This window comes from Macrobrachium rosenbergii, chromosome 13 (genome assembly GCF_040412425.1).
Source record: "Macrobrachium rosenbergii isolate ZJJX-2024 chromosome 13, ASM4041242v1, whole genome shotgun sequence".
Lineage (NCBI taxonomy): Eukaryota > Metazoa > Arthropoda > Malacostraca > Decapoda > Palaemonidae > Macrobrachium > Macrobrachium rosenbergii.
In genome coordinates, this window is record NC_089753.1 from 4,535,032 (window position 1) to 4,562,490 (window position 27,459).

Below are 27,459 nucleotides of genomic sequence, written 5' to 3' on the forward strand. Positions count from 1 at the left end.
TAGAAGCACTGGTGAAAACTGATAGTAAAACCCTAATGACTGCAATAAAAGCAAGTACCAGCAGGCCCCAGTTATCGGCGGGTTCTGTTTCTGAGGGTGTGATGATAACCGAAAATCGGCAATTATTGGCGATTTTGGGGGGATTTTCGGTTATCGGCGCCAATAAGCGGAAATCAGTGATTTTCGGCGCCAAAAATTGCCGATTTTTGTCACTATACAAGCCCCATAAAACGGATCACTGTTAACCGAGCCCGCTGCTAACCGGGGGCTGCCTGTACTGGAGTAAATAGTAAGAGATTAAAAATTGATATTTCAGCAATAAGAGAAACAATAGAATCTGGAGAAGTAAGTGAGGTGGGATGGATAAAAGGAAAGCATCAAATAGATGATAAATTGACCAAAGCTGGAGTTTCAGGGGAAAGTATTAGAAAGTACATAGAGGGTAAAGAATTGGAGAATAATGGAGATTAGAGGGGATTAGGATAAGAAGAGGCTGGAGGGGAGGGAGAAGGAGATAAGTGTGATTATATGTTAGTTTTATAAGTTAGTCATTATTTTATTTTTATTTTCTGCTTTAGTGAAATAGTATGGGCGTTACAAAATGTATACAGGCAGTCCCCGGTTATCGGCAGCCTCGGTTACTGGCGATCCGGTTTTACAGCGCTTGTCTAGCGACGACAATAACCAGATTTTCGTCGCTGATAACCGGTTATCGACGCTGATAACCGGTTAACGGCGCTGATCGCCTCTTATCGGCAGTGCCGCTAACCGGTTATTGGCACCGCTAACCGGGGATCAGTGCTATTATCGCCAATTTTCGGTTAGCGGCGATTTTCGGTTGTCGTCACGCCGTCGGGGACGGAACCCCGCCGATAACCGGGGACTGCCTGTAAAAAGCATGTTTAATTTTATAAGACATTTTTATAGCAAAGCATTGTTTCTGTTTAAAAAGCATCTGTTGTTGTGATGTCATAGGATAGAAATGGCGGGAGAAAAATGTAAACAAACGCGGGCTGGAGTGTTGAACAAATGGTGGCAGGGTAGAGAGAGCTCTATGAAGGTTAGGTCGATAGAGCTGGTTTGTAAGTATGTTTTGTGGTTTTTGTTGTCGAAAGCTGGATTGCATAGTGAAAGAAGAACAACGTGAACAGGTGGGTGGATCGCATAACTGAATAATTTTCGGATGGGTTAGGCTAGGAAAATTTTCGGTAACATCATCTGGTAGTTGCACAGTAGCTGTATCATTCTCTGATATACCCATTGATATACAGTAATTACCTTCAAGGTACTGTAGATTTAACCACTTGGCAGTTCCATGACAGTAAGGTTTACCTTATTTAAGGTAATCCTGCTATCACGGCTTTCCCTTGTATCCGTTGGAAATAGGCTGAGTAGCCTTATTCCTCTGATTTCTGTGATTTACTGTGTGTGATTCTCAACAACTGCAGACAAGGCAAGTTTCAGCAGTGGTGTTAGAAGGTAGAGGCATTCTCCTTCCCTTTTTCTTCATCTAGTAGTATGTTATTATTCTAAACCTCGCCCCCACTCTGGCTACAGCTATGAGTATAGAGTATGGGGAGTCTTCCCTACATTAGAAGGCTTATTAAGCTTCATTCTGTGCACCTTTCCCTTCAGGATAGGGTGCAGTCTCGATCGCCTTTGGCAGTTGATTTTCCAGGTAAGGCTAGTACCGTGTGCCATCCCCTTAGACTTGAGGTTCTCTGTCTCATGTCTCGTCTCTCTGCAAACTTTCATGCTTGATTAGAGTCAAATTAACTTTCTTTCTTTGAGAGAAGTGGTGCATTGATGTTTTGTACGGCTCATTTTCTCCTCGATTTCCCAGTCTGTGGACCAGGTTTGTGGGAGGTTATGAGTTTGGAGTGTTTCTATACAAAGGGATTAATCTTCCAGTCAACAGATGATATCCCGTGACAAGGTAGACAAATATTTTTGTTTTTATTCTGTCACTCTCCAGTTGGAGCAGGGATTTCACTTTGAACACAAGCTGGAAATGGCCATTCAAACTTGAGAACAAGGTAGATAACCATCAACAGGTAGGGGGGAAACCCATCCACTTGTCAGTCTGCACTCTACTTTGCCCTCCAACCCAGGTGCCAGATGATAGGAGTGGCTGAGGTAGGGCATTACAGGAAAGAACTTCAGGTTTGTATGGTAGGAAAAACAGATACAGTATTACTTTAAAATCTGATATTTGTCCACACGAAAATACAAACTTTCGTTCTTTACATAGGACACTTAATGGTGTGAGGAAATCTGAGTACTCTCTGATCTGATTAGTAGGTTCGCCAAACCTGGAAATGTCATATTCCTGGTCCACTAGGAGCAAAGGAAGACTTACTCCTCACTTCTAGCCTGCTGCACATATGGGACATTGCACCTGCTAGCCATCAGAGCCATTAAGTAATAGGTTTGCTAGGCAATTATTATATCAGGCTGTAAGAATTGAAGAGTAATGTGTCGGAGACAATAAAAATCAAATGTGAAACCGACAGGTTGTCTTACTGTTTATCCTCCTCTCCCCTTGTCAAGGGAGGAGGGGGACTTGCATCCATTCATAACCCTTGAAAAGTCTGGTGCCCAGTCAAATTGCTAACCTGTCCTAATCATTAAGCTTGTACAGTAATACCCTGGAGCTTGCACGAATTCACAGACACACAAACTTTTCATTGGAACCTAACTACAGGCAGTCCCAGGTTAGCGGTGGTGGTTCCATTCTGAGGGTGTGATGATAACCGAAAATCGGCGATTTTCGGGGTTTATCGGCGCCAAAAAGCGCCTATTTTCGGTTATCGGCACATCTGTTAGGCATGTATTGGCGCTGATAAGCAGAAATCTGCTATTTTCGGCGCTGAAAATTGCTGATTTTTTTCGCTAGACAAGCACTGTAAAACTAGATCACCGTTAACCGGGACTGCCTGTCATACACGAGTTTTTCACAGAGATGCGAACATTTGCGAATACAGTACTGAGAAACCCTGCAAAAGTGTTTATGTGTAATTTTGTTTATAATTTATAAGTTTTCAAGCTTTTAAGTATAAATTAGATAACACTAAATAATAAAAATAATTTCTCTTTCTCTGTCTCTCTCTCTCTCTCTCTCTCTCTCTCTTTTTACTGAGATGAGAGAATTTTTATGGTACATGTATATATTTATTTGTTGTATGATAAATAAATTTTTTACCTAATAATAGGTAGTAATTTTCAAATATTAAGGTTAATAAGATTAAGTAATAATAATAATAATGATAATAATAATAATAATAATAATAATGACTGGTTAAACAACATTGGGACTGGTCAGTAGTTGGATTTCCTCAGTCTACTCAGCTGTAAATGAGTATCTATTCTTGATGGGGTAGGGTCCGGCTATGGGTTAAATAGCTAAACTCAGCAGTGATGGAAAGAAATGAAAGAATAAATGACAATGACGTTAAGTTAAAGTTAAGTATATCTTAGTTTAACCAGACCACTGAGCTGATTAACAGCTCTCCTAGGGCTGGCCCGAAGGATTTGATTTATTTTACGTGGCTAAGAACCAATTGGTTGCCTAGCAACGGGACCTACAGCTTGTGGAATCCGAACCACATTATAGCGAGAAATGAATTTCTATCACCAGAAACAAATTTCTCTTGTTCTTCACTGGCCGGTCGGAGATTCGAACTCACGACCATCAGAGTGGTAGCTGAGAACGGAACCCGCTCACCCAGCGAAGAACTTAAATGGAACCTCTGGCAACAGAGGAGCTTTGTCCAGCAGCCAGGTACACAACCACATTGATGGAGAGGATGGCCAGGTACTTGGAGGTCATCATCCAGCAACTGACCACCACAATGACAGTAACCAGCAACCAGAGACTGGAGCTACAGAGGCAAACCAGAAGAAGAAATGGACAAGAGAAGAAAATAAGGAAATATGGAGATGCTACATCAGAAGCAACCCAACATTAAGAGGATACAGAAAACAGGTCAACATCTGGAATGAGAGAAGTAACATCCCTCAAACAGAACAGAGGCTGGCGGACCAAGTAAGGAACATAAAGAAAAAGAACTAGGCTGTTACATGCTGGATCTGGTGGTTGATGCAGGTAAGAAAGCACTCAACTAGAGCTTCCGTTCTATTTCCTTTCGGGATTATAGAAGCAATCCCACTCCTTCCCCTTGCAAGGAGGGGAAGGAGACCATGACAATAAGACAAACCCAATACATGTGATTGCCTTAATGTCACCAACTCCAAGTTCTTCCTAGCCTACTTTGCATGAACTGATGCTTCCTCTTTCATTCAAAGGGACCCAGAAGTCTGACAATTGATTTCGCACTTGTTACAACCCAATCTTTTGGTCAAAGGCAGTTTTCCCTTCCTCTCTCTATCGACCAGGAAGGGAACACAAGGTGTGGTGAACTCCAGTCAGTTCATAGAGACTCACTCAGATTCCTCCCTCCAACCAGTGAGTCTTTCTAATGTAAAGGGCCAACGGTTTGTATATCGTGTCGGAACAAATTACAGTTTTTTAAGGTAAATTGTATTTTTCCTAATTATACAAACCTGAGGTCCTTTACATTACATTTCATCCCCACCTCATGCCACCCTTCAATCAGAAACCTGGGCCGAAAGGCAAATTGGAATGTTTACATCTGGGCAGGCTGTACCCCCGCCTCCCGGACGGTAGTTGACTGCCCAACCACCTTGTTCGAAAGTTCAACGGTCGTTTCCATCCCCGCTGAAAGTAATTCCTAATGCAAAGGACTTCAGGTTTGTATAGTTAGGAAAAATACAATTTACTTTAAAAAGCTGTGATTTTTGTAAGTTGACCAAGGCACATTTTTCTGTTCCAAATGCCATCCTAATGTCCTCAGATACAATCCTTACAGTCTGGATTAGGGTGTCTGTTTCCTTAATGCTCTTACCATACAGCTTGATGTCATTCATGAACATCAGATGGTTAATTCTGTTGCCTTCTTTCTTAAGTTGGTACCCAGCATCCATCTTCTTCAGTACTTTTGTCATGGGAATCATGGCTACTACGAAGAGTAGTTGGGACAGTTTGTCACCTTGAAAGATCCCTCTCCTGATGTTAACCTCTGTTAGTCTCATCCCAGAGCTTGTGAGTACTGTATTCCAGTTGCGCATTGTATTTTTCAGGAAGCTGATGGTGTTTTCCTCTGCCCCATATATTTTCAGGCACTCTATTAGCCATGTGTGCGGTATCATGTCGAAGGCTTTCTTGTAGTGAATCCATGCCATGCTTAGGTTGGTTCTCCTTCTCTTACTATTCTTCATTACCATTTTGTCTATTAGGAGCTGGTCTTTTGTGCCCCTACACTTCCTTCTGCAGCCTTTCTGTTGAGGATGGTGTTAGTATCCTCTAGGTAGTTGTATAGCCTTTCACTGATGATACCTTTAGTAACCTCCTCATTATTGGTAGGCAGGTGATAGGCCTGTAGTTACATGCTATTTTCCCTTGTTCTTGTCTTTCTGTACTAAGGATGTTCTCCCTGTGGTAATCTATTTGGGCGTATGGTGGTTTGTGATACAATGCTGGAGTTGTTCTGCTATTCGTGGGTGTAGGGCCTTGAAGTTTTTGAGCCAGTATCCATGGACTTCATCGGGACCTGGGCTTTCCAGTTGGACATTTTCTTTAGTTGATGCCTGACTGTGTCTGTCGTGATCTTGGTGAATCTTTGTTTTAGTCTCTCCATTTCTTCTGCCTTGATTTCCTGGAGCCATGTTGCATGTTTGTTGTGTAATACCAGATTGCTCTGTATGTTTTCCCAGAGTCTCTTACTTGGTTTGGCTTCAGGAATTTCCTGGTGGTTGTCTTCTCCTTTTAGTTGGCTGTATAGTCTTTTCTGGTTGGTTGCGAAGAGTTTGTTCTGTTGGTATCCTTTATTCCTGTTCATGTACCCTTGGATCTTATGTGCTTTGGCTTTAAGCTTCTGTTTTATATCTTCTGTGGTGTCCCATCTCCTGTACTTTGTATTTCTCATTCAGTTCCTCTGTTGTTTTGTTGCTTCTTAACCTCTTTTCTGCCATCTCTTTCAGTTTACTCAAGTCAGATCTCATCGCCATGATTTGTTTTTTCAGGCGCCTTTTCCAAGGCGGTTGCTGTTTTGGTTTCTGTTGGGTTGGTTGTGATGGTGATGTTGGTGTTTGTATCCCGATGAGTTCTACTACTAGTCGTGCTCCTGCATATGCCAGGTTATTTGTTTCTGTGATACGGGTGGTGTGGATTAGTTTCATTATTTCATTAATGTCACTTGTTTTTTCACTTACTTTCTTTGTGTTATAGGCTTTCATGGAGGGGATCTTTGTTCTTTCTGTATCTGGCTTCATCCATTGTCTCATCTTTTCCACCCATTCCGACCTCTCGGTTACATCTTCAGTCTTTCCTCGTATGTCGTTGTATGGTAGCTCATCATTCCTGTCGTTTTCTGCGTCATTATCTCTTAGTTCGTCTTGTCCTTCGTTGTTGGGTGTTATTTCTCTTTCCAGTTCCTCTCTTTCTGTTGTGGAGAGCCAGTTCTTTTTCTTTATGTTCCTTACTTGGTTTGCCAACCTCTGTTCTGTTTGAGGGGTGTTACTTCTCTCATTCCAGATGTTGACCAGTCTTCTCCTGTATCCTCTTAATGTTGGGTTGCTTCTGATGTAGCATCTCCATATTTCCTTATTTTCTTCTCTTGTCCATTTCTCCTGGTTTGCTTCTGTAGCTCCAGTCTCTGGTTGCTGGTTACTGTCGTTGTGGTGGTCAGTTGCTGGATGATGACCTCCAAGTAGCTGACCGTCCTCCCCTTCAATGTGGTTGTATACCTGGCTGCCGGACAAAGCTCCTCTGTTGACAGAGGTTCCATTTATGTCATTGTCGTTTATTCTTTCATACTGCAATACACTCCTTGAACACCTGAATTCTCCCTTAATCCCATTAGCCTGAACAACTCTCAATTACCAATCCCACTATTGGGAATTTTAACAGCTAGCATTAGCAAAGCTGCAGGTTAAACCTTGTCACTTGAGCTACCATAACAAACGGTTGGCAATGCTGACACAGGTGTGCGCCAAAACGCCCCATTTTCGTCAATTGATTTTTGTTCGCGCTGCTGGAAGGTTATTTCCTTCTACAGTGCGAGGTTTTAATCCTATTGTCTGACTTCTCTTTGTATTTTGGACTTCTGGTGAAGACCTGGATTGTATTTAACAGTTTATCTCCTGGATTTTCTGGATATCTTCGACGTGGAACGTCTTTTGGAATTGGACTCGTTGGTTCCCGGTCTTGATTGGACATCATGAACTTTTTCAACTTCTGCTATCGGCTTCGACGTCGACCTTGACTGCCCTTACTACAGTGGATGCTGCGCTCATCGCTTCTTCTTCCTGCAAAAGACGGATGAGTACCTTGAGACACGATAGACACTCTTTTAGGTATGTGGGAAGGTTAAGTGTGATGTGCAGACTCATTGCGATGAATGTTCCGATTGGAAGGCACAAGAGATGGAGGATTACATTTGTCATCACAAGTCTTTGGCTAGTAAGGTTGGCAAACGTCAGTCAGATTCTTCGTTGCCTCAAGTTTCTCAGGCTTCTGGTACAGATCAGTTGATGGATTTAGTGAGTTCAGAGGTAGTCAAACAGATAGAGGACAGGATTGCAAGTAGTATGGAAAATTTAATAGCTAATCTTTTCTATATTTCTCAGATAAGGATAGTAGTAGTGTTAGGATGTCTGATCCTTCTTCCTTTTCAGCTCTCCTGCCTGTTCCAGAACCAGCCCTAACAGGTGCTGGGGTAATGGAGAACCGCAAAGCCTCCGAGTAGGTAGGTTCTCCGGCCCCCTCGGTGCGGAGCAGGCAGTGAAGGATCCCCCCCACCCCCTTGTAGTATTGATAAATTTAATATTGCAATACACTCCCTGAACACCTGAATTAGCCCTTAATCCCACTAGCCCGAACAACCTCAATTACCAATCCCCCAATTGGGAACTTTAACAGCCAGTGTTACCAACGCTGCGGGTGAAATCTTGTCACTGAGCTACCACAACAAATGGTTGGTAACACTGACACAGTTGTGTGCCGACACTCCCCATTTTCGTCAATTGCTTTCTGTTCACGCTGCTGAATTGTTGTTCCCTTCAGCAGGGAGAAATTTAATCGTATTGCTTGACTCCCCTTTGGTATTTGAGATTTCTGGACTGGAATTACTGACCTTTCTCCCGAATTACGACCTTCTGCTTAGACCCTTTCTGCTTGGATTCTTTGGAGCCTTCTTGAATCTGGATATTTGGACAAGTCTTCCTCCTCTCCTGTCATTTCGTCGTGGAACGTCTTTGGATTTGAATTCACTGGTTCTTGAATCTTGATTGATCATTATGGACAAGTCTTCCTCCTCTCCTGTCACTACCGTTCAGATTGGACATTAGAACACCTCGAAGTCGTCTGCCCCTACAACACGTGGATGCTTTTGCGAGCTGCTGGTTCCCCGCCCATCGCTCCTGCTGCGTTTTTTTTCAAAGAAATGGATGAGTACTTTGAGATATGATAGACACTCCATTTGTCAGGCATGTAGAAAGATTCAATGTAATGTGACCACGAGCTGCTCATCTTTGTACAAATGTGTCTGGCGTCTCCATGTTTTCTGGATGAATGTTCAGATTGGACATTAGAACAGATGGAAGATTACATTTTCTGCATTTTGCCTTTTTTTAGCTACTTTTTGTTTATAAAGTTAATTGTTTATTTAACAATTTTGTTTAGTCGCCTTTTGGCTGAGCAATAATAAGCTCATTTTATTGGCCCCTCCTTTGTTTGTTGCAAAACCTGCATAACGGCCCACGGTGATTCTTTTTGGCTGGCATTGCCCAGGGACCTCAGGCTTTTTTTCTTTTTTAGGTTTCAGATTTAGCTGGTTCCCGTTCAGAGATAGTTAAACAGTCAGAAGATAGGATCAGCGAAGGTGGTAGTATGACAAATTTAGTAGCTAGTCTTTTTGAGCAACAATTTTCTAGCAAGGATAGTGGAAGTAGTGTTAGGATGTCTGTCCTGGCTTGCTTTTCTTTTCAGCTCCCCTGTCTGTTCCAGAACCAGCCCTAATGGAGGACTATGTTTTATTTTATTTTCTGTGCCCTTTTTTTAGCTACTTTTTGTTTATAAAGGGTAATGGAGAACCCTTTTGGCTTTTTTTTGTAAGCCTCCAGACCTGACTCACTTGTAAATACTGGGTAGGTTCTGCTGGCCCCCTCCTTTGTTTGTTGCATCTGAGCAGACAGTGAAGGACCCTCCCCAACCCCCTTCTGTATTGTGAAAAATTCACCATTGAAAACTTTAGTCAAGATCAAGAGCTAGGCAAGACTAAGACGGATAGGTCAGGATTTAGTAGGTAGTGAGGAGAAGGATCAGTTGTGCAGAGTCCCCTGTCTCCTGTTGGGGTTTCGGCCTCCAGTGGGTAGTTTGTGCTCCGGCAAAATTTTCTCCTTCTGTCAAAAATTCTGTTTGAAAACTTTAGTCAAGATCAAGAGCTGAATAAGACTAAGCGGAAGGTCGCCCCATCTAGTAAAGTGGGTTCTGTTGTGCCTTCTAGTGGAGTTTGTGCTCCGCTTCTAAGAGTGGTTCCAAAAAAGTGGTTCGCGTGGTCGGTATGGGGATGTGGCTGAATATAATGCAGATTTGTTGGGTCTGTCTATAGTATATAGACTTTTGGTGAGAGGTTGTTTGTTAAACAGGTTTTCTAACATTAGAGAATATGTGACTCGGGAGTGTCCGGAACTTATGTCGTACATGCTTCAGGATTAGCAGGGAGGGGCGGATTAGGTCTACCTGTTGTCCCTTTGTTCTAAGGATTCTGCTTTTTCCCCAGGATTATCTGTAGCTTCACCTTCCTTGCCCACATTCTCTGTTGCTCCCCTTTCAGTCTCATCTTCGGCTCCTTCTTCTTCTTCTTCTTCTGCCCTTCCTGCGGTTTCCACATCTTCTTTCCTTCTTTCTATGAACTCCGACATCCCCTCTTCTCAGGTAACCTTTTCTTCGTACGCCATTCCTCTGTCTTCCCCCGTCCCTTCCGCAGTCCAGCCTTCCTTGGTAGGAGGATCTTCCGGTCAAGTGAGAACTCAGCTTCAGCAAAATTTGGCTTCCAGTGCTCCAGGTTCAGTCCCTTCAGGTATGCGCAACCCCTTGCTTCCGCTTCAAGCATCAGGTATTCCGGGTATTTCCCAGAGTTTGCCAGTTGCTTCTAGTTCGGGTTTGCGATCCACGGCTTTGACTGGGCCTGTGGTACCATCTCCAATCGGTCCGAGGTTTTCATCACCTACCTTTTCCGCTGCGGAAGTGTCATTGGTAACTCCTACCTCTTTTGTTCTCCCTTCATCTTCTTCCGTCCCTCCACAACCATTTTCACTTACTCTTCCTCCCGCAGGGTTTAGTAACTCGGGTTTGGCTTCTCCCACTCGGCTCCCCTTTGGTAGCAATGTGGAAGCGGTTTTGGGTCTCTTGGCTCCTTCCTCTCTTCCTTCCCGTGGAATCAATGATTTGGATTCAGCTCCGGGTACCGGGTTAGGTTTAGGTATGCAGCATTCTGGATTTGGCGGTCTGTTTGTCGACCCTTCGTCATCGTCTGGGCACCGTTCAGCTCCTTCCTCCTCCATCTGTCATGGACTGTTCGGACATGGCCGATCTTGATTCTCATCCGGAGGTTCAGGAAATTTCTGAGGATTCGGAATGTCCTCTTTCCAGTGCTAAGGACTACAGACGTATGCTTGAGTATGTCACTTCCTCGTACCCTCAAGCAAGAGCTCTGGACCAACCCCATGCATCAAATCAATCTCTTTTCGAGTCATTCTATGTCACTAAGCCAACTCCTGTTCCCTTTTCGTGCGGACTAGTTTGGTTTGATCGGGTTAGGCAGGCATTGGAGGAGGCGGACGGTCGTCTGGCTTTGGTGGTGACTTCTAATAGGCAGGACATTTCTCTTTCTTCTTTCCCTTAGGAAGGCGATCTATTCAGTCCGTGGTAATCCTTCGGCAGGTGCCAGGTTGCCTCTCAACGAATCTGTTGAAGCAATCCTAACGAGGTCTCCGGCATCGTCTCGCCTTGTAGGGATTTTCCTTAGGGAAGCGGCGGCGCAAGAAGACGTGTTACGTAATCAGACCGAGGCTCTTTCGCACTCTATGTGGATGTTGTCAGGGCTAATGGGTTTCTTAAAGAATGACGGATACATCCCTTTGGATCCGGGACTGTTTGACAGTTTAATAACCTCTGTATCAATGGGTCTGGCTCATCAGGCTAATGCCTTGGCTTCGTCGACGACTTTTGTAAGTAAGAAGAGGTGTGATTTCTATCTTAGTCATCTTCCACCATATTATCTGGACGTCCATAAGAGGGTTCTCCTCAGAGTTCCTTTAGCTTTAGCCAATTCCTTGTTCAGGGAGGAAGATGTGGCTAGTATGGTAAATTTTGTCGCCACCAATTCAGCTGTTGAATCACAGCAAGCTATGATAAGGGTAGCAGCCCAGGGTTCTCATTCCCCTAGAGGTGTTCGCAAGTCGTCTCCTTCCAAGAGAACATCTTCGAAGTCTCCCCCTAGGACACCCAAGAGGGTGCGTTTTGCAAACAAGGCAGCATCGGTGTCTGCTTCTAGACCCTCGTTGTCGCGGGATTTTTCCAAGTAGGAGATGTGTCCCTCGTCCGTTCCGGTGGGAGGTTGTCTGGCTCCGTTTTGGCAGGTTTGGAAGGAGTGGGGGGCAGAGGGTTGGGTTGTAGAGGTCCTGAGGTTGGGCTATCGAATTCCTTTCTATTCCCTTCCTCCTCTGTCCTCCTCCCCTGTCAACCTTCTGAGTTATTCCCTGTCTTCCATCAGGGGAATGGCTCTAGCGAAGGAGATTCGGGCCCTGTTGGAGAAGGGGGCTTTGGAACCAGCTTCTCTCTCTCCAGGTTTCTACAGCAGAGTCTTTGTCGCAGCAAAAGCCGGAGGTGCGTGGAGGCCCATTATAGGCCTTTCGAGCCTCAACCATCAGGTGGTGACGGTGAAGTTTCATATGGAGACTGCACAATCGGCGTTGCAGTCAGTCAGGAGGGGGGACTGGATGGTCTTGCTGGACCTGGAGGACGCGTACCTCCAGATTCTGGTTCATCAGGATTCTCGGAGGTACCTCAGGTTTGTGTCTTCCGCCGGCACCTTCCAGTTCAAAGTTCTCCCCTTTGGACTGACCACATCACCACAGGTGTTTACGAGGGTCATGTCTCTTGTGTTGACAATTATGCATCGTCGGGGATACAGGATGTTGAGATATTTGGACGATTGGCTGATCCTTGGCTCCTCTCTAGAGGAGATAGTAGGGGCAAGGGACTTCTTTTTAAAACTGTGCAGGATACTAGTAATTTGTCTAAACCTTGCCAAGAGCTGCCTAGGACCAACCCAATCCATGGCTTATTTAGGGATGAGGATTCTCTCTCTTCATTTGAGGGTTTTCCCAACCCGGGAGAGGATACAAGCGGTCCTACAACAGGTAGAGGTGTTCCTGTCCAGCAGGCAACAGCCGGTATCAGCTTGGAGAAGCCTCTTAGGAAGAATGTCCTCTCTTTCTCTCTTAATTCCAGGGTCTCGTCTCCGGATGAGCTCTCTTCAGGTATGTCTCAGGAATTGCTGGGACTTCTGCAACACGATTCTTGCTTGTCGGATCTTCTGTGGTGGTCAGAAGGGAATCTGACACCCGGAGGGTCTATCAACTCCCCTCTTCCCGACGTTCATCTTTACACAGATGCCTCAGATCAGGGTTGGGGAGCAACCTTGGAGGAAACCAAGGCTTCAGGCCTTTGGGGGGATCGGGAACGGGAGGAATCAATCAATCTTCGGGAACTCAGGGCAGTAGAAGAGGCCCTCAGGTGTTTCTCAGATCTTGGGCGCAACAGAGTAGTCGCTCTGTTTTGCGACAACGTAACTGTGGTGTCATATCTGAAGAAATCGGGAGGCACGAGAACGACAGATCTCAACATTGTAGCTCAGAGAGTCCTGAGATGGTGCGAAGAAAAGGTTTCTCTTCTTCCTCAATTCGTATTGGGGAGTCTCAATGTGCTGGTTGATTCGTTAAGTCGCTCTCGTCAGGTATTGGGGGAGAGTGGACTTTGGCTCAGGACGTAGTAGGCCAGGTTCTCCGGAAATGGCCAGCAACAGTAGATTTATTTGCGACGAGATGGAACCATCGTCTTCCAGTGTACTTTTCACCAGTAGCAGACTCCATGTCGATAGGCACCGAAGCTATGCTACAGAATTGGAATTGAATGCAGGTATATGCCTTTCCTCCATTCGGGCCCTTTCATCAAGTAATCAGGGAATTGCGGGAAAGTGTCAATACGGGTATGACCCTAATAGCTCCTTGCTGGCCCCAACATCCTTGGTTTCCAGAACTCCTAGAGCTTCTCACGGAAGTTCCGATGTTCCTGCCCATGCAGAAAGATCTTCTCAAACAACCGCATTTCCATCATTATCAACCAAACCCTCACGTGCTGAACCTACTTGCATGGCGACTATCGAGTGAGCAGCTAGACAAACCGGACTCTCTAAAGCTGTGGCTAGACAGCTTTCTCTCAGCTTGAGAAAGTCAACCTGCAAACTTTACCAATTCAGATGGACAATTTATAGAAGTTGGTGTCATAAGGAAGGTCACTCCATCTCTAGACCTTCTATTGCTAAGATAGCTGAATTTCTGTTATTCCTTAGGAAAGTCAAGAGACTTTCGTATTCGGCTATTACTGGCTACCGCTCAATGCTGAGCAGTGCATTTAGCTTCCATCTCCCAGAGATTTCTACTAGCAAAATCACCCATGATTTATTGCATTCTTTTAAGATTGAATGTCCTGTTTTGCCAAATCGGGCACCTCCGTGGGATTTGTGGGAAGTACTTAATTTTCTGCGTTCCCCTGCCTTTGAACCCATTGAAGCTCTAACTTTGAGACAGCTGACTAAGAAGGTGCTTTTTCTCACAGCCTTAGCTACAGCGAAAAGGGTGGGTGAGCTTCAGGCGATTTCTAGGTTAGTCTCCTATTCAGGAAATGATATGCATTTGTCTTTTCTACCGGAATTTGTGGCGAAGACGGAGTCGGAAGTTAACCCTCTTCCTCGTTCGTGCAGAGTTCTTTCTCTGCAAGAGTTCATTGCTGGCGACCCAGTGGAGATGTATTTACGGCCAGTTCGAGCATTGAAAGTTTATTTGTAAAAGGTGGAAAAACTCCGTCCTCGTCCGCGTACACTTTTCGTCTCTCTGCGGAATCTGTCCCATTAGCTGTCAAAGAACGCGATCAGTTACTTTCTGAGGGAGGTAATTTCCCAAGCTTCACCGGGTTCTTCTTCTTCTTCATTTCCATCGGCTTCAAGCCCTGTATTACCCAGAGAACACAGCATTCGAGGTATTGCCACTTCATCTTCCTTTCTAAGGAATTATTCAGTATCTTCTATTCTGGAAGCCACTACTTGGAAATCCGTATCAGTATTTACTTCCTTTTATTTAAGAGATGCTCAATTAAAAGCCTCGTCAGAGGGGTATTAATTGAAGTCCGTTTGTAGCGGCTAATTCTATCATATAGGTGCGTGCATTTTAACTGAGGGAGCATTCTCTTAGTCCGTTATTGCCACTAACTCTATCTAGGTGCGTCCCGTTTAACCTAAGGGATATTCTTTTAGTCCATTGGTTTGTAGGTTAACCAGAGAGAAGAATTCTTTGTTAGCCAACAGTGATAGCATAAGCACAGGGAATTAGATTAGTACGTTTTCTTTAACTATCGTAGTCTCAGATAGTTTTCCCTACGAGAGTCCACGGGGGTGCTCGAGTAGGTTAGGCTTCTCGTCGACGCCGAGATACTTCGTCGCCGGTCGGTCGTCTAACCCTTCCTCAACCCAGTCGGGTTACCCAGAGGGAGAGCGGCTCTGCACACTGCTTCACTTCCCTCCATACATGAGAGGCTTTGAATAGCCACATGGGAGGTCGACGGACAGAGACAAGACTGACCTGACAGACAAACAAAGTACTCTCCAGTATGTCTCTTCACCAAAAAGCAGCGATCGTTATGGTGAGTGTAAAAATAAACAAAATAGCCTAAGCAAAACAGATTGGTGAGCTACCATCTCTGAGGTTGGTAAAAGGGGCGTGCAATAGAATTGATCCCTCCTCCTAAATGTTGTTAATCGGGCTTATTCAGGTGTTCAGGGAGTGTATTGCAATATGAAGTTTTCATAATAAAACTAATATTGTAATACCTATCTGAAAGCCTGAATGATTCCCACCCTCCTTTCCCCACATCAATTTGACCTTGAATAAAGTAATTGACGAAAATTGGGCGTGTCAGCACACACCTGTGTCAGTGTTACCAACCATTTGTTGTGGTAGCTCAGTGACAAGATCTTACCTGCAGCGTTGGTAATGCTGGCTGTTAAAATTCCCAATAGGGGGATTGGTAATTGAGGATTAAGGGCTAATTCAGGTGTTCAGGTAGGTATTACAATATTAGTTTTATTATGAAAACTTCATGTTGATAATGTTAGGATCAGGATCTGGGTGTGATAAAGGAGGATAGGTCTGGGTTAGGTAGTGAGGAGAAGGTAATAAAGGTGGAGAGTTGTTCTCCTGGATGGGTTCCAGTTTCGGGCTATTTTTTGGGGGGGGCGGTGCTCCGGCAAAAGTTTCGCCTTCATCGTTTCTTCTTGTTCTGGCTCAAAGTCTCAAGACAGTATTTCAGTTCCGGTGGTGCAGAATCCTTCTGCTCTAACTCCTAATTCACTTCCGACTGTTTCTGAATCTTCTACTGTAGTTTCCCCCTTCTCTGTGTTTTCTACTCTCCGTCTAGTAAGGGAGATTCTGGTGTGTCCTTTCAGCATCTAAAAGTAGTTTGCAGGACCTGCAATTGAATGTGGTGGAATATAAGGCGGATTTGCTGGGACTTTCAAACGATACAGACTATGGTGAGAGGTTATTTTTTGAATGGTTTCTCTAACATTAGAGAGTATGTGATACCATAGTGTCCAGAATTCATGTCGGATATGTTTCAGGATTATTGAGGGGACCAGATTCGGTGTACCTTCTGTCCCTTTGTTCTAAGTTTTCTTCTGGGTTATCTGTCGCTTCATCTCCTGCTCCCACATTCTCTGTTGCTCCTTTTTCAGTCTCCTCTTTGTTCTCTTCTTCTTGTGCTCCAGTCATTCCAGCATCGTCTCGGCTCGTAGGGACTTCTCTTAGGGAAGCAGGTGCTTTGGAGATTGTGTTGCGCAGTCAGACTGAGGCTCTTGCACACTCTCCCTGGATGCTGTCAGGTTTGCTGTATTGGGGTTCTAAAAGAGTAACAGCTATGTCCCTTCGGATCCATGGCTGCTTACAGCCTAATAAATTTATCTCAAGGGGTCTGGCTCACCAGGCGAATGCTTTGGCTTTGTCTACGACGTTTGGAGCAGAGGTCGAAATTTCTATCTTGGTCATCTTCCCCCTCAGTATCCGGACGTTCGTAAGAGGGATTTCTTAGAACACCTCAGCGTTATCTAATTCTTTGTTCAAGGATGATGATGTAGTCAGTATGACGAACGTTGTTGCTTCTAACTCATGTCTCCGGTGTCGGCAGTTATGCATCGTTGAGGGTACAGAATGTTGAGGTATCTAGATCCTCTCTAAAGGAGCTAGTAAGAGCGAGGGATTTCTTATGGAATCTTTAACCTATTCAGGTAGGAGGATTCTCTCTCTTCCTTTGAGGGTTTTCCCAACCCTGGAGAGGATCCAGTCAGTCCTTCAGCAGGTAGAAGGGTTCCTGTCCAACAGGGAATGGCCGGTACCAGCTTGGAAAACCCTCTTAAGGAGAATGTCTCTCTAATTTAATTCCAGGGTCTCGTCTCCGGATGCTCTCTCTTCAGATATGTCTCAGGAATCGCTGGGACTTCCGCACGAGAACGCAGTTATAGTTGGGAGCGATTCTTGCGTGTTGGATCATCTGTGGTGGTCAGAAGAAATGCATCTGACACTGGGAAGGTCTATTGACTCCCCTCTTCCCGACGTTCATCTGTACACAGATGCCTCAGATCAAGGTTGGGGAACAGCCTTGGAGGAAACCCAGGCCTCAGGCCTCTGGGGGATTCGGGAACGAGAGGAGTCAATAAATCTTTGGGAATCAAGGCTTTAAAGGAAGCCCTCAGTTGTTTTCAGTCCTAGTGCGCAACAGAGTAGTGGCTATGTTTAGCGACAGCATAACTGCCGTGTCATATCTGAAGAACTTAGGGGGGGAACAGGATCAACAGAACTCGATATTATAGTACAGGGAGTCCTGAAAGGGTATGAAGACGAAAAGTGTCTCTTCTTCCCCAATTTATATTGGGGAGTCTCAACTTACTGGCCGATTCACTAAGTTGCTCCCGTCAGGTATTTTGGGGGAGAGTGGACTTTGGTTCAGGAAGTAATATGTCAGGTTGTCCGGAAGTGGCCAGCAACTGTGAACTTATTCGCGACGTGATTAAACCATCGTCTTCCGGTTTATTTCTCACCAATGGTGGTCCCCATATCGATAGGCACCGATGTGACGTTACAAATTGGAATCATATTGTTATGAACCACTTTTGGTTCAACAGGTTCCATTAAACAAAATTACTCATATGGGACTGGAATGGCTGGAGGGACCGGGGACAAGCCAGAGGAGGGTGTAAAATAAATGCCAAAAATACCTTAAGTCTAATTTATTACATCCAAATTTACATATTTACAACTGAGTACAGGTTTTAGGTGGCAAAAAGACAATAAATGATCATTAACTTAAATAACATTTAAGCAAAAACAAATGACCATTAAATAATTTGCATTAACAGACAGAATCAAACATTTAAAAAAGAAAATAAATGCTTAACAGCAGCCATCAAACATCAGTAAACATCAAACTCAATACATCCTGTAAATGTAAACAGCAAACTTCCAGAGCCATACACTTGCTCTACACCAGTATAAATAACAATGAAAGAATCAGTCATAATAATGTCAAATCAACAAACTCAAAGGTAGACGGCATAACAATAACGGTGACATATCACCAAAGCAGCACAAAACAAAAACAGACGAATTCCGAAGAATTGTCGAGGCAGTACTTTACCGTCAACCAGGATAAACATAAGACGTAATCGGCAATTCATCGAACACAGCAATTAGCTGCCAAAACAGGACCGCATCCTCAGCACAGATGAACTCGCCGACACGTCGAGACAGTCGTTTACTGTCGCAATATCCTCTTGCTGCTATACCAGAAGTCAGAACACAGATGTGAAGGTCCTCATCCTCCTGCCGAAGTACACAGGTCCATCACACCTGTTACCCAACAAAGTGACTTCCCACTGCTCTATCAAAACATGCTGCTGCTGCTGCTTTCTTGGCTGAGTGTCGCCAAGAACCGATCTGTCTGCCACCCAAAACCTGACCGCCGCTATCACTCACACCATGACAGACGAAAACTCGCCAACCTGACGAAAACACTGGAGAGCAGGAGAAACAAGGAAACTACCTTAGCAAGATCATTCCAGCAAAAAAACGACCGAACCTGACACCTCTTTACCCCAAAAAAAAAAAAGAATATTTCAAACAAAAATTTTTTTCTTAACACTAGATCACGACTCCTCTAAAATCGTCACCAATCTTGCCAGCCAAAGCAGAACCAAACCTGGCCAAAGGTCGCCAAATGTTATGAACCACTTTTAGTTCAACAGGTTCCATTAAACAAAATTACTCATATGGGACTGGAATGGCTGGAGGGACCAGGGACAAGCCAGAGGAGGGTGTAAAATAAATGCCAAAAATACATTGTCTAATTTATTACATCCAGATTTACATATTTACAACTGAGTATAGGTTTTAGGTGGCAAAAAGACAATAAATGATCATTAACATAAATAACATTTAAGCAAAAACAAATGACCATTAAATAATTTACATTAACAGACAGAATCAAACATTTGAAAAAGAAAATAAATGCTTAACAGCAGCCAACAAACATCAGTAAACATCAAACTCAATACATACTGTAAATGTAAACAGCAAACTTCCAGAGCCATACACTTGCTCTACACCAGTATACAGTAAATAACAATGAAATCAATCATAATAATGTCAAATCAATAAACTCAAAGATAGACAGCGTAACAATAACGGTGACATATCACCAAAGCAGCACGAAACGAAAACGGACGAATTCCGAAGAATTGTCGAGGCAGTCCTTTACCGCCAACCAGGATAAACATAGGACGTAATCGGCGATTCATCGAACACAGCAATTAGCTGTCAAAACAGGACCGCATCCTCAGCACAGATGAATTTGCTGACTCATCGAGACAGTCGTATACTGTCGCAATATCCTCTTGCTTCTACACCAGAAGTCAGAACTGCTGCTTTCTTGGCTGAGTGTTGCCAAGAACCGATCTGTCTGCCACCCAAAACCTGACTGCTGCTGTCACTCACACCATGACAGACGAAAACTCGCCAACCTGACGAAAACACTGGAGAGCAGGAGAAACAAGGAAACTACCTTAGCAAGATTGCTCCAGCAAAGAAATGACCGAACCTGACAATATGCAGGTGTATGCTTTTCCTCCATCCTGCCTCATTCATCAGGGAAAAAGGAAATTGCAGGAGAGTGTCAAGACATCTATGACTCTAATAGCTCCCAGCTGGCCCTAACGCGCTTGGTTTCCGGAACTCCTAGAGCTCCTCACGGAAGTTCCGAGGTCCCTACCCATGTGAAAGTTCTTCTCAGACGACTGCATTCTCACCATTATCATCCGAACCTTCGCGTGCTGTACCTAGTTGCTGGGCGACTGCAGAGAGAGCAGCTAGACAGTTCGGACTCCCTAAAGCTGTGGCTAGACAGCTTTCTTTCAGCTTGAGAAAGTCAACCCGTAAGCCTTACCAGGTTCAGCTGGACAAGGTATAGAAGTTAGTGTCGCAAGGAAGTTCATTCCATCTCTAGACCTTCCATAGCCATAATAGCTGATTTTCTTTTATGCCTTCGGAAAGTCAAAGGTCTTTCGTATTTGGTGACTGCTGACTACTGGTACAATTAGTTTCCACCTTCCTGAAATCTCTAGTAGTAAGATAATCGATGATTTATTATGTTCTTTTAAGATTGAACGTCCTGTCTTGCCAACTCGGCCCCCTCTTTGGGACTTGTCGGAAATACTTCAATAATTTTCTTGCGTTCCCCTGCATTTGAACCCATTGAAGCTATAACCTTAAGACACTGACTAAGAAGTTGCTTTTTCTTAGGGCTTTAGCTTCAGCTAGGGGGTTGGGCGAGCTTCAGGCAGTTCCTAGGTTGGTTCCTATGCGAGAAAGGATACGTATTTGTCTTCCTTCCGGAATTTGTGGCGAAGACAGTGTCGGAGGTTAAGACTCTGCCTCGTTCATTTAAAGTTCTTTATCTGCAAGTGTTCGTTACCGGCGATCCAGCGGAGATATCTTTATGTCCGGTGCGAACATTAAAATTATTTATCAAAGGTTGAGAAACTCCGTCCGCTTCCGCGTACACTTCTTGTCTCTCCGCGGAATCCTTCCCGACCGCTATCAAAGAATGCGATTAATTACTTTCGGAGGGAGGTGATTTTCCAGGCTTCTCAGGGTTCTTCTTTGTCGTCTTCAGCTCTGTATTTCCCTGACCGCACAGTATTTGGAATATGTCCACTTCATCTTCCTTTCTGAGGAATTATTCAGTGCCTTCTATTCTGGAGGCAGCTACTTGAGTCCATCTCAGTGTTTACTTCCTTTACATAAGAGACGTTCGATTCACCTCATCGCGTGTAGCGGTGAAGTCTACTATCTAGGGTGCGTTCAATTAGCTGAGGTGGTATTCACTTAGTGCGGAGGTTCGGAGGGTTATTCTCTAAGTCCACATGTAGTGGCGAAGTCTATCATCTAGGGTGTGTTCATTTAGCTGAGGTGGTATTCACTTAGTGCTGAGATTCTTAGGTTAACCAGATAGAGGAATTCCTTTTAGTCTTTAGAATTCTTAGGCAACAGTGATAAAAGTAAGTATAGCTTAGTTTTACCAGACCACTGAGCTGATTAACAGCTCTCCTAGGGCTGGCCCGAAGGATTACACTTATTTTACGTGGCTAAGAACCAATTGGTTACTTAGCAACGGGACCTACAGCTTATTGTGGAATCCGAACCACATTATAGCGAGAAATGAATTTCTATCACCAGAAATAAATTCCTCTAACTCTTCATCAGCCGGCGGCGGGAATCGAACTCCGGCCCATCGAATGATGGTCTGAAGCTCAACCAACTCGGCCAACAAAGGGCTAAGGCAAAGTATAATCATATAAACTTAGGTTTAGTATGTTTTAAGTATCTTAGTCTTTGGTAGTTTCCCTATGAGAGTCCAAGGGGGTACTCTAGTAGGCCAGGCTCTTTCGTCAGTGCTGAGATACTTCTTCGCTTGTCGGTCATCAGGCCTTATCCGCAACCTGGATGGCGGAGGGTCAGCAGCTTGGCATACTGCTTCATTTTCCTCCATACATGAGGTGCTCTGAATATCCACATGGGAGTTTCATCGTACTCCTCCGTACATGAGAGGTTCTGAAGAACTACATGGGAGGTTGATGGACCAAGACAGTACGGACCTGACGGGCGATCAAAGTACTCTCCAGTGTGTCTCATCACCAAAAGCATTGATTGATAAGGGGAGTGTATAACTAAATAGATATCCTATGCAGAGCAGATCAGTGAGCTGCCATCTCTGCGGTTGTAAAAAGGGGGTGTGCCGCAAACTTAAAGGGTTCTCCCGGAGGGATAGTGGCTCTGCACTCTGCCTTATTCTCCTCTATACATGAGAGGTTCTGAAGAGCCACATGGGAGGTCGACGGACCGAGAGTACTGACCTGACTGTCGATCAAAGTACTCTCCAACATGTCTCTTCACTGAAAGCATTGATTGATATGGTGAGTGTATGACTAAACAGATATCCTATGCAGAGCAGATTGGTGAGCTACCATCTCTGCGGTTATCAAAGGGTTGTGCAACAGAATTGATCCCCCCTCCTTTAAATGTTAATTGGTGGAATTCAGGTGTTCAGAGAGTGTATTGCAATATGAAGTTTTCATAATAACACTAATATTGTAATACTTTCCTGAACACCTGAATGAATCCCACCCTCCTTTCCCCACATCAATTTTGAATTTGAATAAAGCAATTGACGAAAATGGGACGTGTCGGCACACACCTGTGTTAGTGTTGCCAACCGTTTGTTATGGTAGCTCAAATGACAAGGTTTAACCCGCAGCGTTGGTAATGCTAGCTGTTAAGATTCCCAATAGTGGGATTGGTAATTGAGAGTTGTTGGGCTAGTGGGATTAAGGGCGAATTCAGGTGTTCAGGTAAGTATTACAATATTAGTTTTTTTGTGAAAACTTCATTTCTTTCCATCATTGCTGAGTTTAGCTGTTTAACCCATAGCTGGACCCTATCCCCATCGAGAATAGGCACTCATTTAGAGCGGAGTAGACTGAGGAAATTATGGTAACGGTCCTTTCCCAAGGAATCAACCCCGAGGAGAGCAGTCACCCATCCAACGACTGACCAGCCCCAATGTTGCTTAACCATTCATTATTATTATTATTATTAATCTTAATAATATTTGAAAATTACTACTTATTATTAGGTAAAAAATTTATTTATTTTACAAAACAAGTAAATATATACATGTACCATAAAAATTCTCATCTCAGTAAAAGAGAGAGAGAGAGAAATTATTTTTATTAAGTGTTATTTAATTATATACAAAATTAAACATAAACACTTTTGCAGGGTTTCTCAGTATTCGCAAATGTTCACATGTCTGTGAAAAACTCGTGTATGACAATTAGTTAGGTTCCAATGAAAAGTTTGTGTCTGTGAATTCGCGCAGCTTGAATCGCGCAAGCTCCAGGGTATTACTGTACAAGCTTAATGGTTAAGACAGGTTAGCAATTTGACTGGGCACCAGACTTTTCAAGGTTTACGAATGGATGCAGGTGCCCCTCTTCCCTTGGCAAGGGGAGAGGAGGATAAACAGTAAGACAACCTGTCGGTTTCACATTTGATTTTTATTGTCTCTGACACTTTACTCTTCAATTCTTACAGCCTGATATAGTAATTGCCTAGCAAACCTATTACTTAATGGCTCTGAAGTCTAGCAGGTGCAATATCTCATATGTGCGGCAAGCTAGAGGTGAGGAATCAGTCTTCCTTTGCTCCTAGTGGACCAGGAATATGACATTTCCAGGTTTGGCGAACCTACTAATCAGATCAGAGAGTACTCAGATTTCCTCACACCATTAAGTGTCCTATGTAAAGAATGAAAGTTTGTATTTTCGTGTGGACAAATATCAGATTTTAAAGTATTACTGTATCTGTTTTTCCTAACATACAAACCTGAAGTTCTTTCCTGTAATGCCCTACCTCAGTCACTCCTATCATCTGGCACCTGGGTTGGAGGGCAAAGTAGAGTGCAGACTGACAAGTGGATGGGTTTCCCCCCTACCTGTTGATGGTTATCTACCTTGTTCTTAAGTTTGAATGGCTGTTTCCAGCTTGTGCTCAAAGTGAAATCCCTATGTAGAGTCCTGCTCCAACTGGAGGGTGATAGAGTAAAAACAAAAATATTTGTCTACATTGTCAAGGGTATCATCTGTTGACTGGAAGATTAATCCCTTTGTATAGAACTTCAGGTTTCCATGTTAAGAAAAATATAAATTACTTCTAAAATGTGAGTTATTTTATTATGAACATTTGTATTTTGCCATAATTTCCAGGTGGGTTATCTTTTAAAGACCAAAGAAAAAATTTTTTGTAAATTTTTTTTTTTTTTTTTACAAAATACTTACTAGGTTTGTTTTAAGAAATACTGCTTATTGCCTTTATAAATATTGAAACTTTACATTAAAGACCACTTTGAAAATTGTTGAATAAATGTCAATTTCTTCTCTTTTTGATTTTACAAATTTTATCGTGTTATGTTCTTTTGCAGAAATTTAAACCAGAGTAATAATGCCTCCAAAACGAGGCAAGAGTTCTCAAGTTGAGAAGGTAGCAGCAGTGCCATCTCCCCAGAGAGCCAATTCTAGAAGAAAACAGGCTCCTCAACCTGAAGAGGAAGTTGTAAGTCAAAAACCAGCAACATCAAGGAGATCTAGAGGAGTCAAGCTGAAGGAGGAACCAGTACAAGAAATTCTTCAGCCTCCTTCTGCCAAGAAGACTGAGAAACCAAAAGGTAGGACAACCAGAGCTTCTCAGCTCTCTCTAGCAGAAGATGAACCCAAACCACAAGCCAAAGGAACACCAAAGAAAACTCTAACTCCTAAGCGAAACTCACGCCAGAAGAAAATTGTGGAGCCTTCTGATAGTGACAATGAAGGTGAAACTGTTTTACCATTAAGCTCGCCTAAAATTGCAAAGCAAAGCAAGAAAAGCAACAAGAATGCTGAAAAGGAAGATGTTGCAAGTATGAAGTATGAAAATACCACAGAGGCGCCAGAAATAAGTGAAAAACTGAGAGGGAGACAGTTTCGGGGTAAGTTCCAGGCTCATGAAGGAGACATTTGTCAAGATGCTTCTTACATCTTGGAAGAAGAATCTGCTAAAGTCTCAGAAACAGCAGTTGCTGCAGTTAAAGCTAGTCCTGTAAAAAGAGGAAGGAGATCTAGAGGACAATTTCACAAGAAAATTGATAGTCGAGAAGAGGACAATCAGAATGAAGCAGCTGTTAATGAAAAAGTAGATGCTGGAACAGAGAGGGATATTGCTGGGGAAAAGGTTAAGTTTGAGGAGGACATTATTGAGAATCCAATGAAGAGTGATGACAAACAGGAAAATGTGAGCTCAAAGAGAGGTCCACCAAAGAGAGGAAAGAGAGCTACCCGTGCAACAAATATCTCCAAGTCAGAAGAAATGATGGGCTTCGATGTAGAAAATAAGTCTCTGGCTGAGGTTGATGATCCAGAGGAGATCAGAGCTGATGTTGAGATGACACAAAAAGAGATATGTGAATCAGAAGGAATAGTCTCACAAGAGCAGGGTTCTGACAAACATACATTAAGGAATATATGTGATGAGGCAGTGGAAACACCTGTAATTACAAAGAATGAAAGGGAGGTCCCTTGTAAGGAAACTTCAGAAGCTAGGGACATAAAAGACCAAGTTATAACAAGGATAAAAAGTGATGATGAAGTGGATAATGGAACTGTTGAGGAGGATGTAATTATGAAAGAGGAAGAAGCCAATGAAATAAACAAGGATGGGGAAGATCATACCAGCAAAGTGGATGTCTTTGATGCCTCTGGAGATGAAACAAAGGTAGAAGAAGGGGAAACTGATGGAGACTCTGTATCTACTGGGTCTTTGGAAAAGTGTAGCAAGGGAGGAGATTCATCAGAGGGATTTGAAGGTTTTGAAATAGATAATTCACAGAAAGGGGAGATTGTATCCTTGAGGGAAATAACTCTTAGACAACAGCTAGATTTACCTGTTGAGCAAGTTATTTCTAAGTCTAAAAAAAAAACAGAAGAGCCAGCAGAGGATCCTAATATGGAAGTAGATGATGCAAGTGTAGTTGATGTCAAACATGTGTGTGAAAATAATGAAGAGTTGAAGATGCAAGAAGACAAGTCAACTGAAAAGTATTCTGAAGATGCTGGACAAATTGTTAAGCAGGTGCCAGAGGATAATGGTGATTTGAATGAAGATGATGCAAGTGCAACAAAGAACAAAACCTATGTTGCACAAGCAGAGGTGGAGAATAACAACAAGAGTAGAGTACGAAGATCAGGTAGAAGAAATGCCCAAGAACTAAGAGGAACTGAACCAGAGATTTTGACCAGTGAGAATTCTGGCAGTCAAAGTACTTCAGAGGTAGAGACTAGAACTCGTGCTGGAAGGTCTCCAAGAAGTCAGAGGGCAGCTGTTGAAGAAATGTTAACTAAAGGTACAGTTGAAGTAGATTCAAGGAAAACTGAAGTTAAACCTAGTGGGAGAAGACCTCGTAGTCAGAGAGTTATTCCAGGAGCAAAGGATGTTAAAGACAGTAATGAAATTGAAATCAAACTCTCAGAAGCAGACCAAAAAAAGGTGGAAGAGGAGGTAAAGACCTCCTCTGGAAAAATGCAGAGAGTTACCCAGAAAAGTGATACACCAAAAGAAGTAAAGTCTGAAGATCTGACTGAGAATGAAGAAGGCATGCCCATAGGAGTTTTTGAAGAGAGGAATGTTGATGACAGTGAAGATATGAAGAAGGAAATAATAGAAGCGGCAATGGAATCTGATGCAGAGGAACATGCATTAAAAAATGAAGAGGTACAGGAATGTGTACCAGATTTTGATGGCACTCAAGTAGATGAGGGAAGGGTGAATGTAGAAAAGCATGAAATGAAAAAAGTTGATGAAAATCAGTTAACTGAATCAGGAAAAGACGAAAGCAAATCAGAAAATATCACATCAGGAGAAACTGAAGTAGTGGACCCCAAGCCAGTTGAGAAGGAAGAAGTGAAACCATCCTGTCAGGAAACTGTTGGATCAACTAAGGAAAGGCCAAGAAAAAGTAGATGGGATGATCCAAGAAAACTTGAAGAAAGGAAGAAAGCTGACCCTATATCTGTGAATGAAGGCATTACAACTACAGTTACTAGTTCAGCTGTGGTTAGTATTTTGACTTTTTTCAAATGTTTTAGGTTGGTCTGAGATAAATACTGAAATGTATGTTGTAATGTTTCACTTTTGTGTTGTCAGTTTTTATAAGATTCCTAATTTAAAATATAGGATGTGTACAGCCTTACTGTAGCAATCTTCGTTGAAATTTTGTTTATTTGAAAACTGAGATTGTTCCTACACAATATACAAACCCTCAGTCTTTTACAGTAGGAGTTACTTTCAGCGAAGCTGGAAACAGCCATTAAACTTTCAAACAAGGTGGTTAGGCAGTTAACTACTGTCTGGTAACTGGGAGTCCTGCCTGCCCAGATGTAACATTCCAATTTGTTTTCAGCCGTCATTCTATACAAACGTGTGTGCTTGCTCTCTGCCCTGATCGCTGTTACACTGTTTTTCCCAGTGGGATCATTCTTGTCTTTTGGTTGTGTGTGTTTGATATTGTTTTACCAGTGCAAACCCATGAATCATCTAATCGTGTGCGGACGGCCGCCACTCCCCAGCGCATGTCCTGGAGCTGGCGGCAAGGGTTGCACCTGCTTCCGTTCTTACGATGTTGATCCTCATGCCCTCTGTACCACTTGCAGGGGGCATGACTGTAATCCTACTTTGACTTGTGTTGATTGTTGCTCTTGGTCTCCTGCGCAATGGGTGAATTTTACTGGGAGGAAACAATATATGTAAGTGGAAGGCTGCCAAGACATCGTCGGAAGGATATATGATTCCGACTACGCCCTTGGTAGCTAACCCTTCTTCCTCGTTTCTCCCCATTGGTAAACTTTC

General features: G+C 43.4%; 1 protein-coding gene across 1 annotated transcript in view; it reads left to right on the forward strand.

The window, feature by feature from the left end:
- LOC136844863 (uncharacterized) overlaps positions 1-27,459 on the forward strand; it is a 484,772-nt gene that overhangs the window by 60,147 nt on the left and 397,166 nt on the right. The window contains exon 2 of the mRNA XM_067114107.1: positions 24,005-26,667. Within this exon, the coding sequence (XP_066970208.1) occupies positions 24,025-26,667 (2,643 nt within the window). The 5' untranslated portion in view covers positions 24,005-24,024. The remainder of the gene's footprint in view (positions 1-24,004; positions 26,668-27,459) is intronic.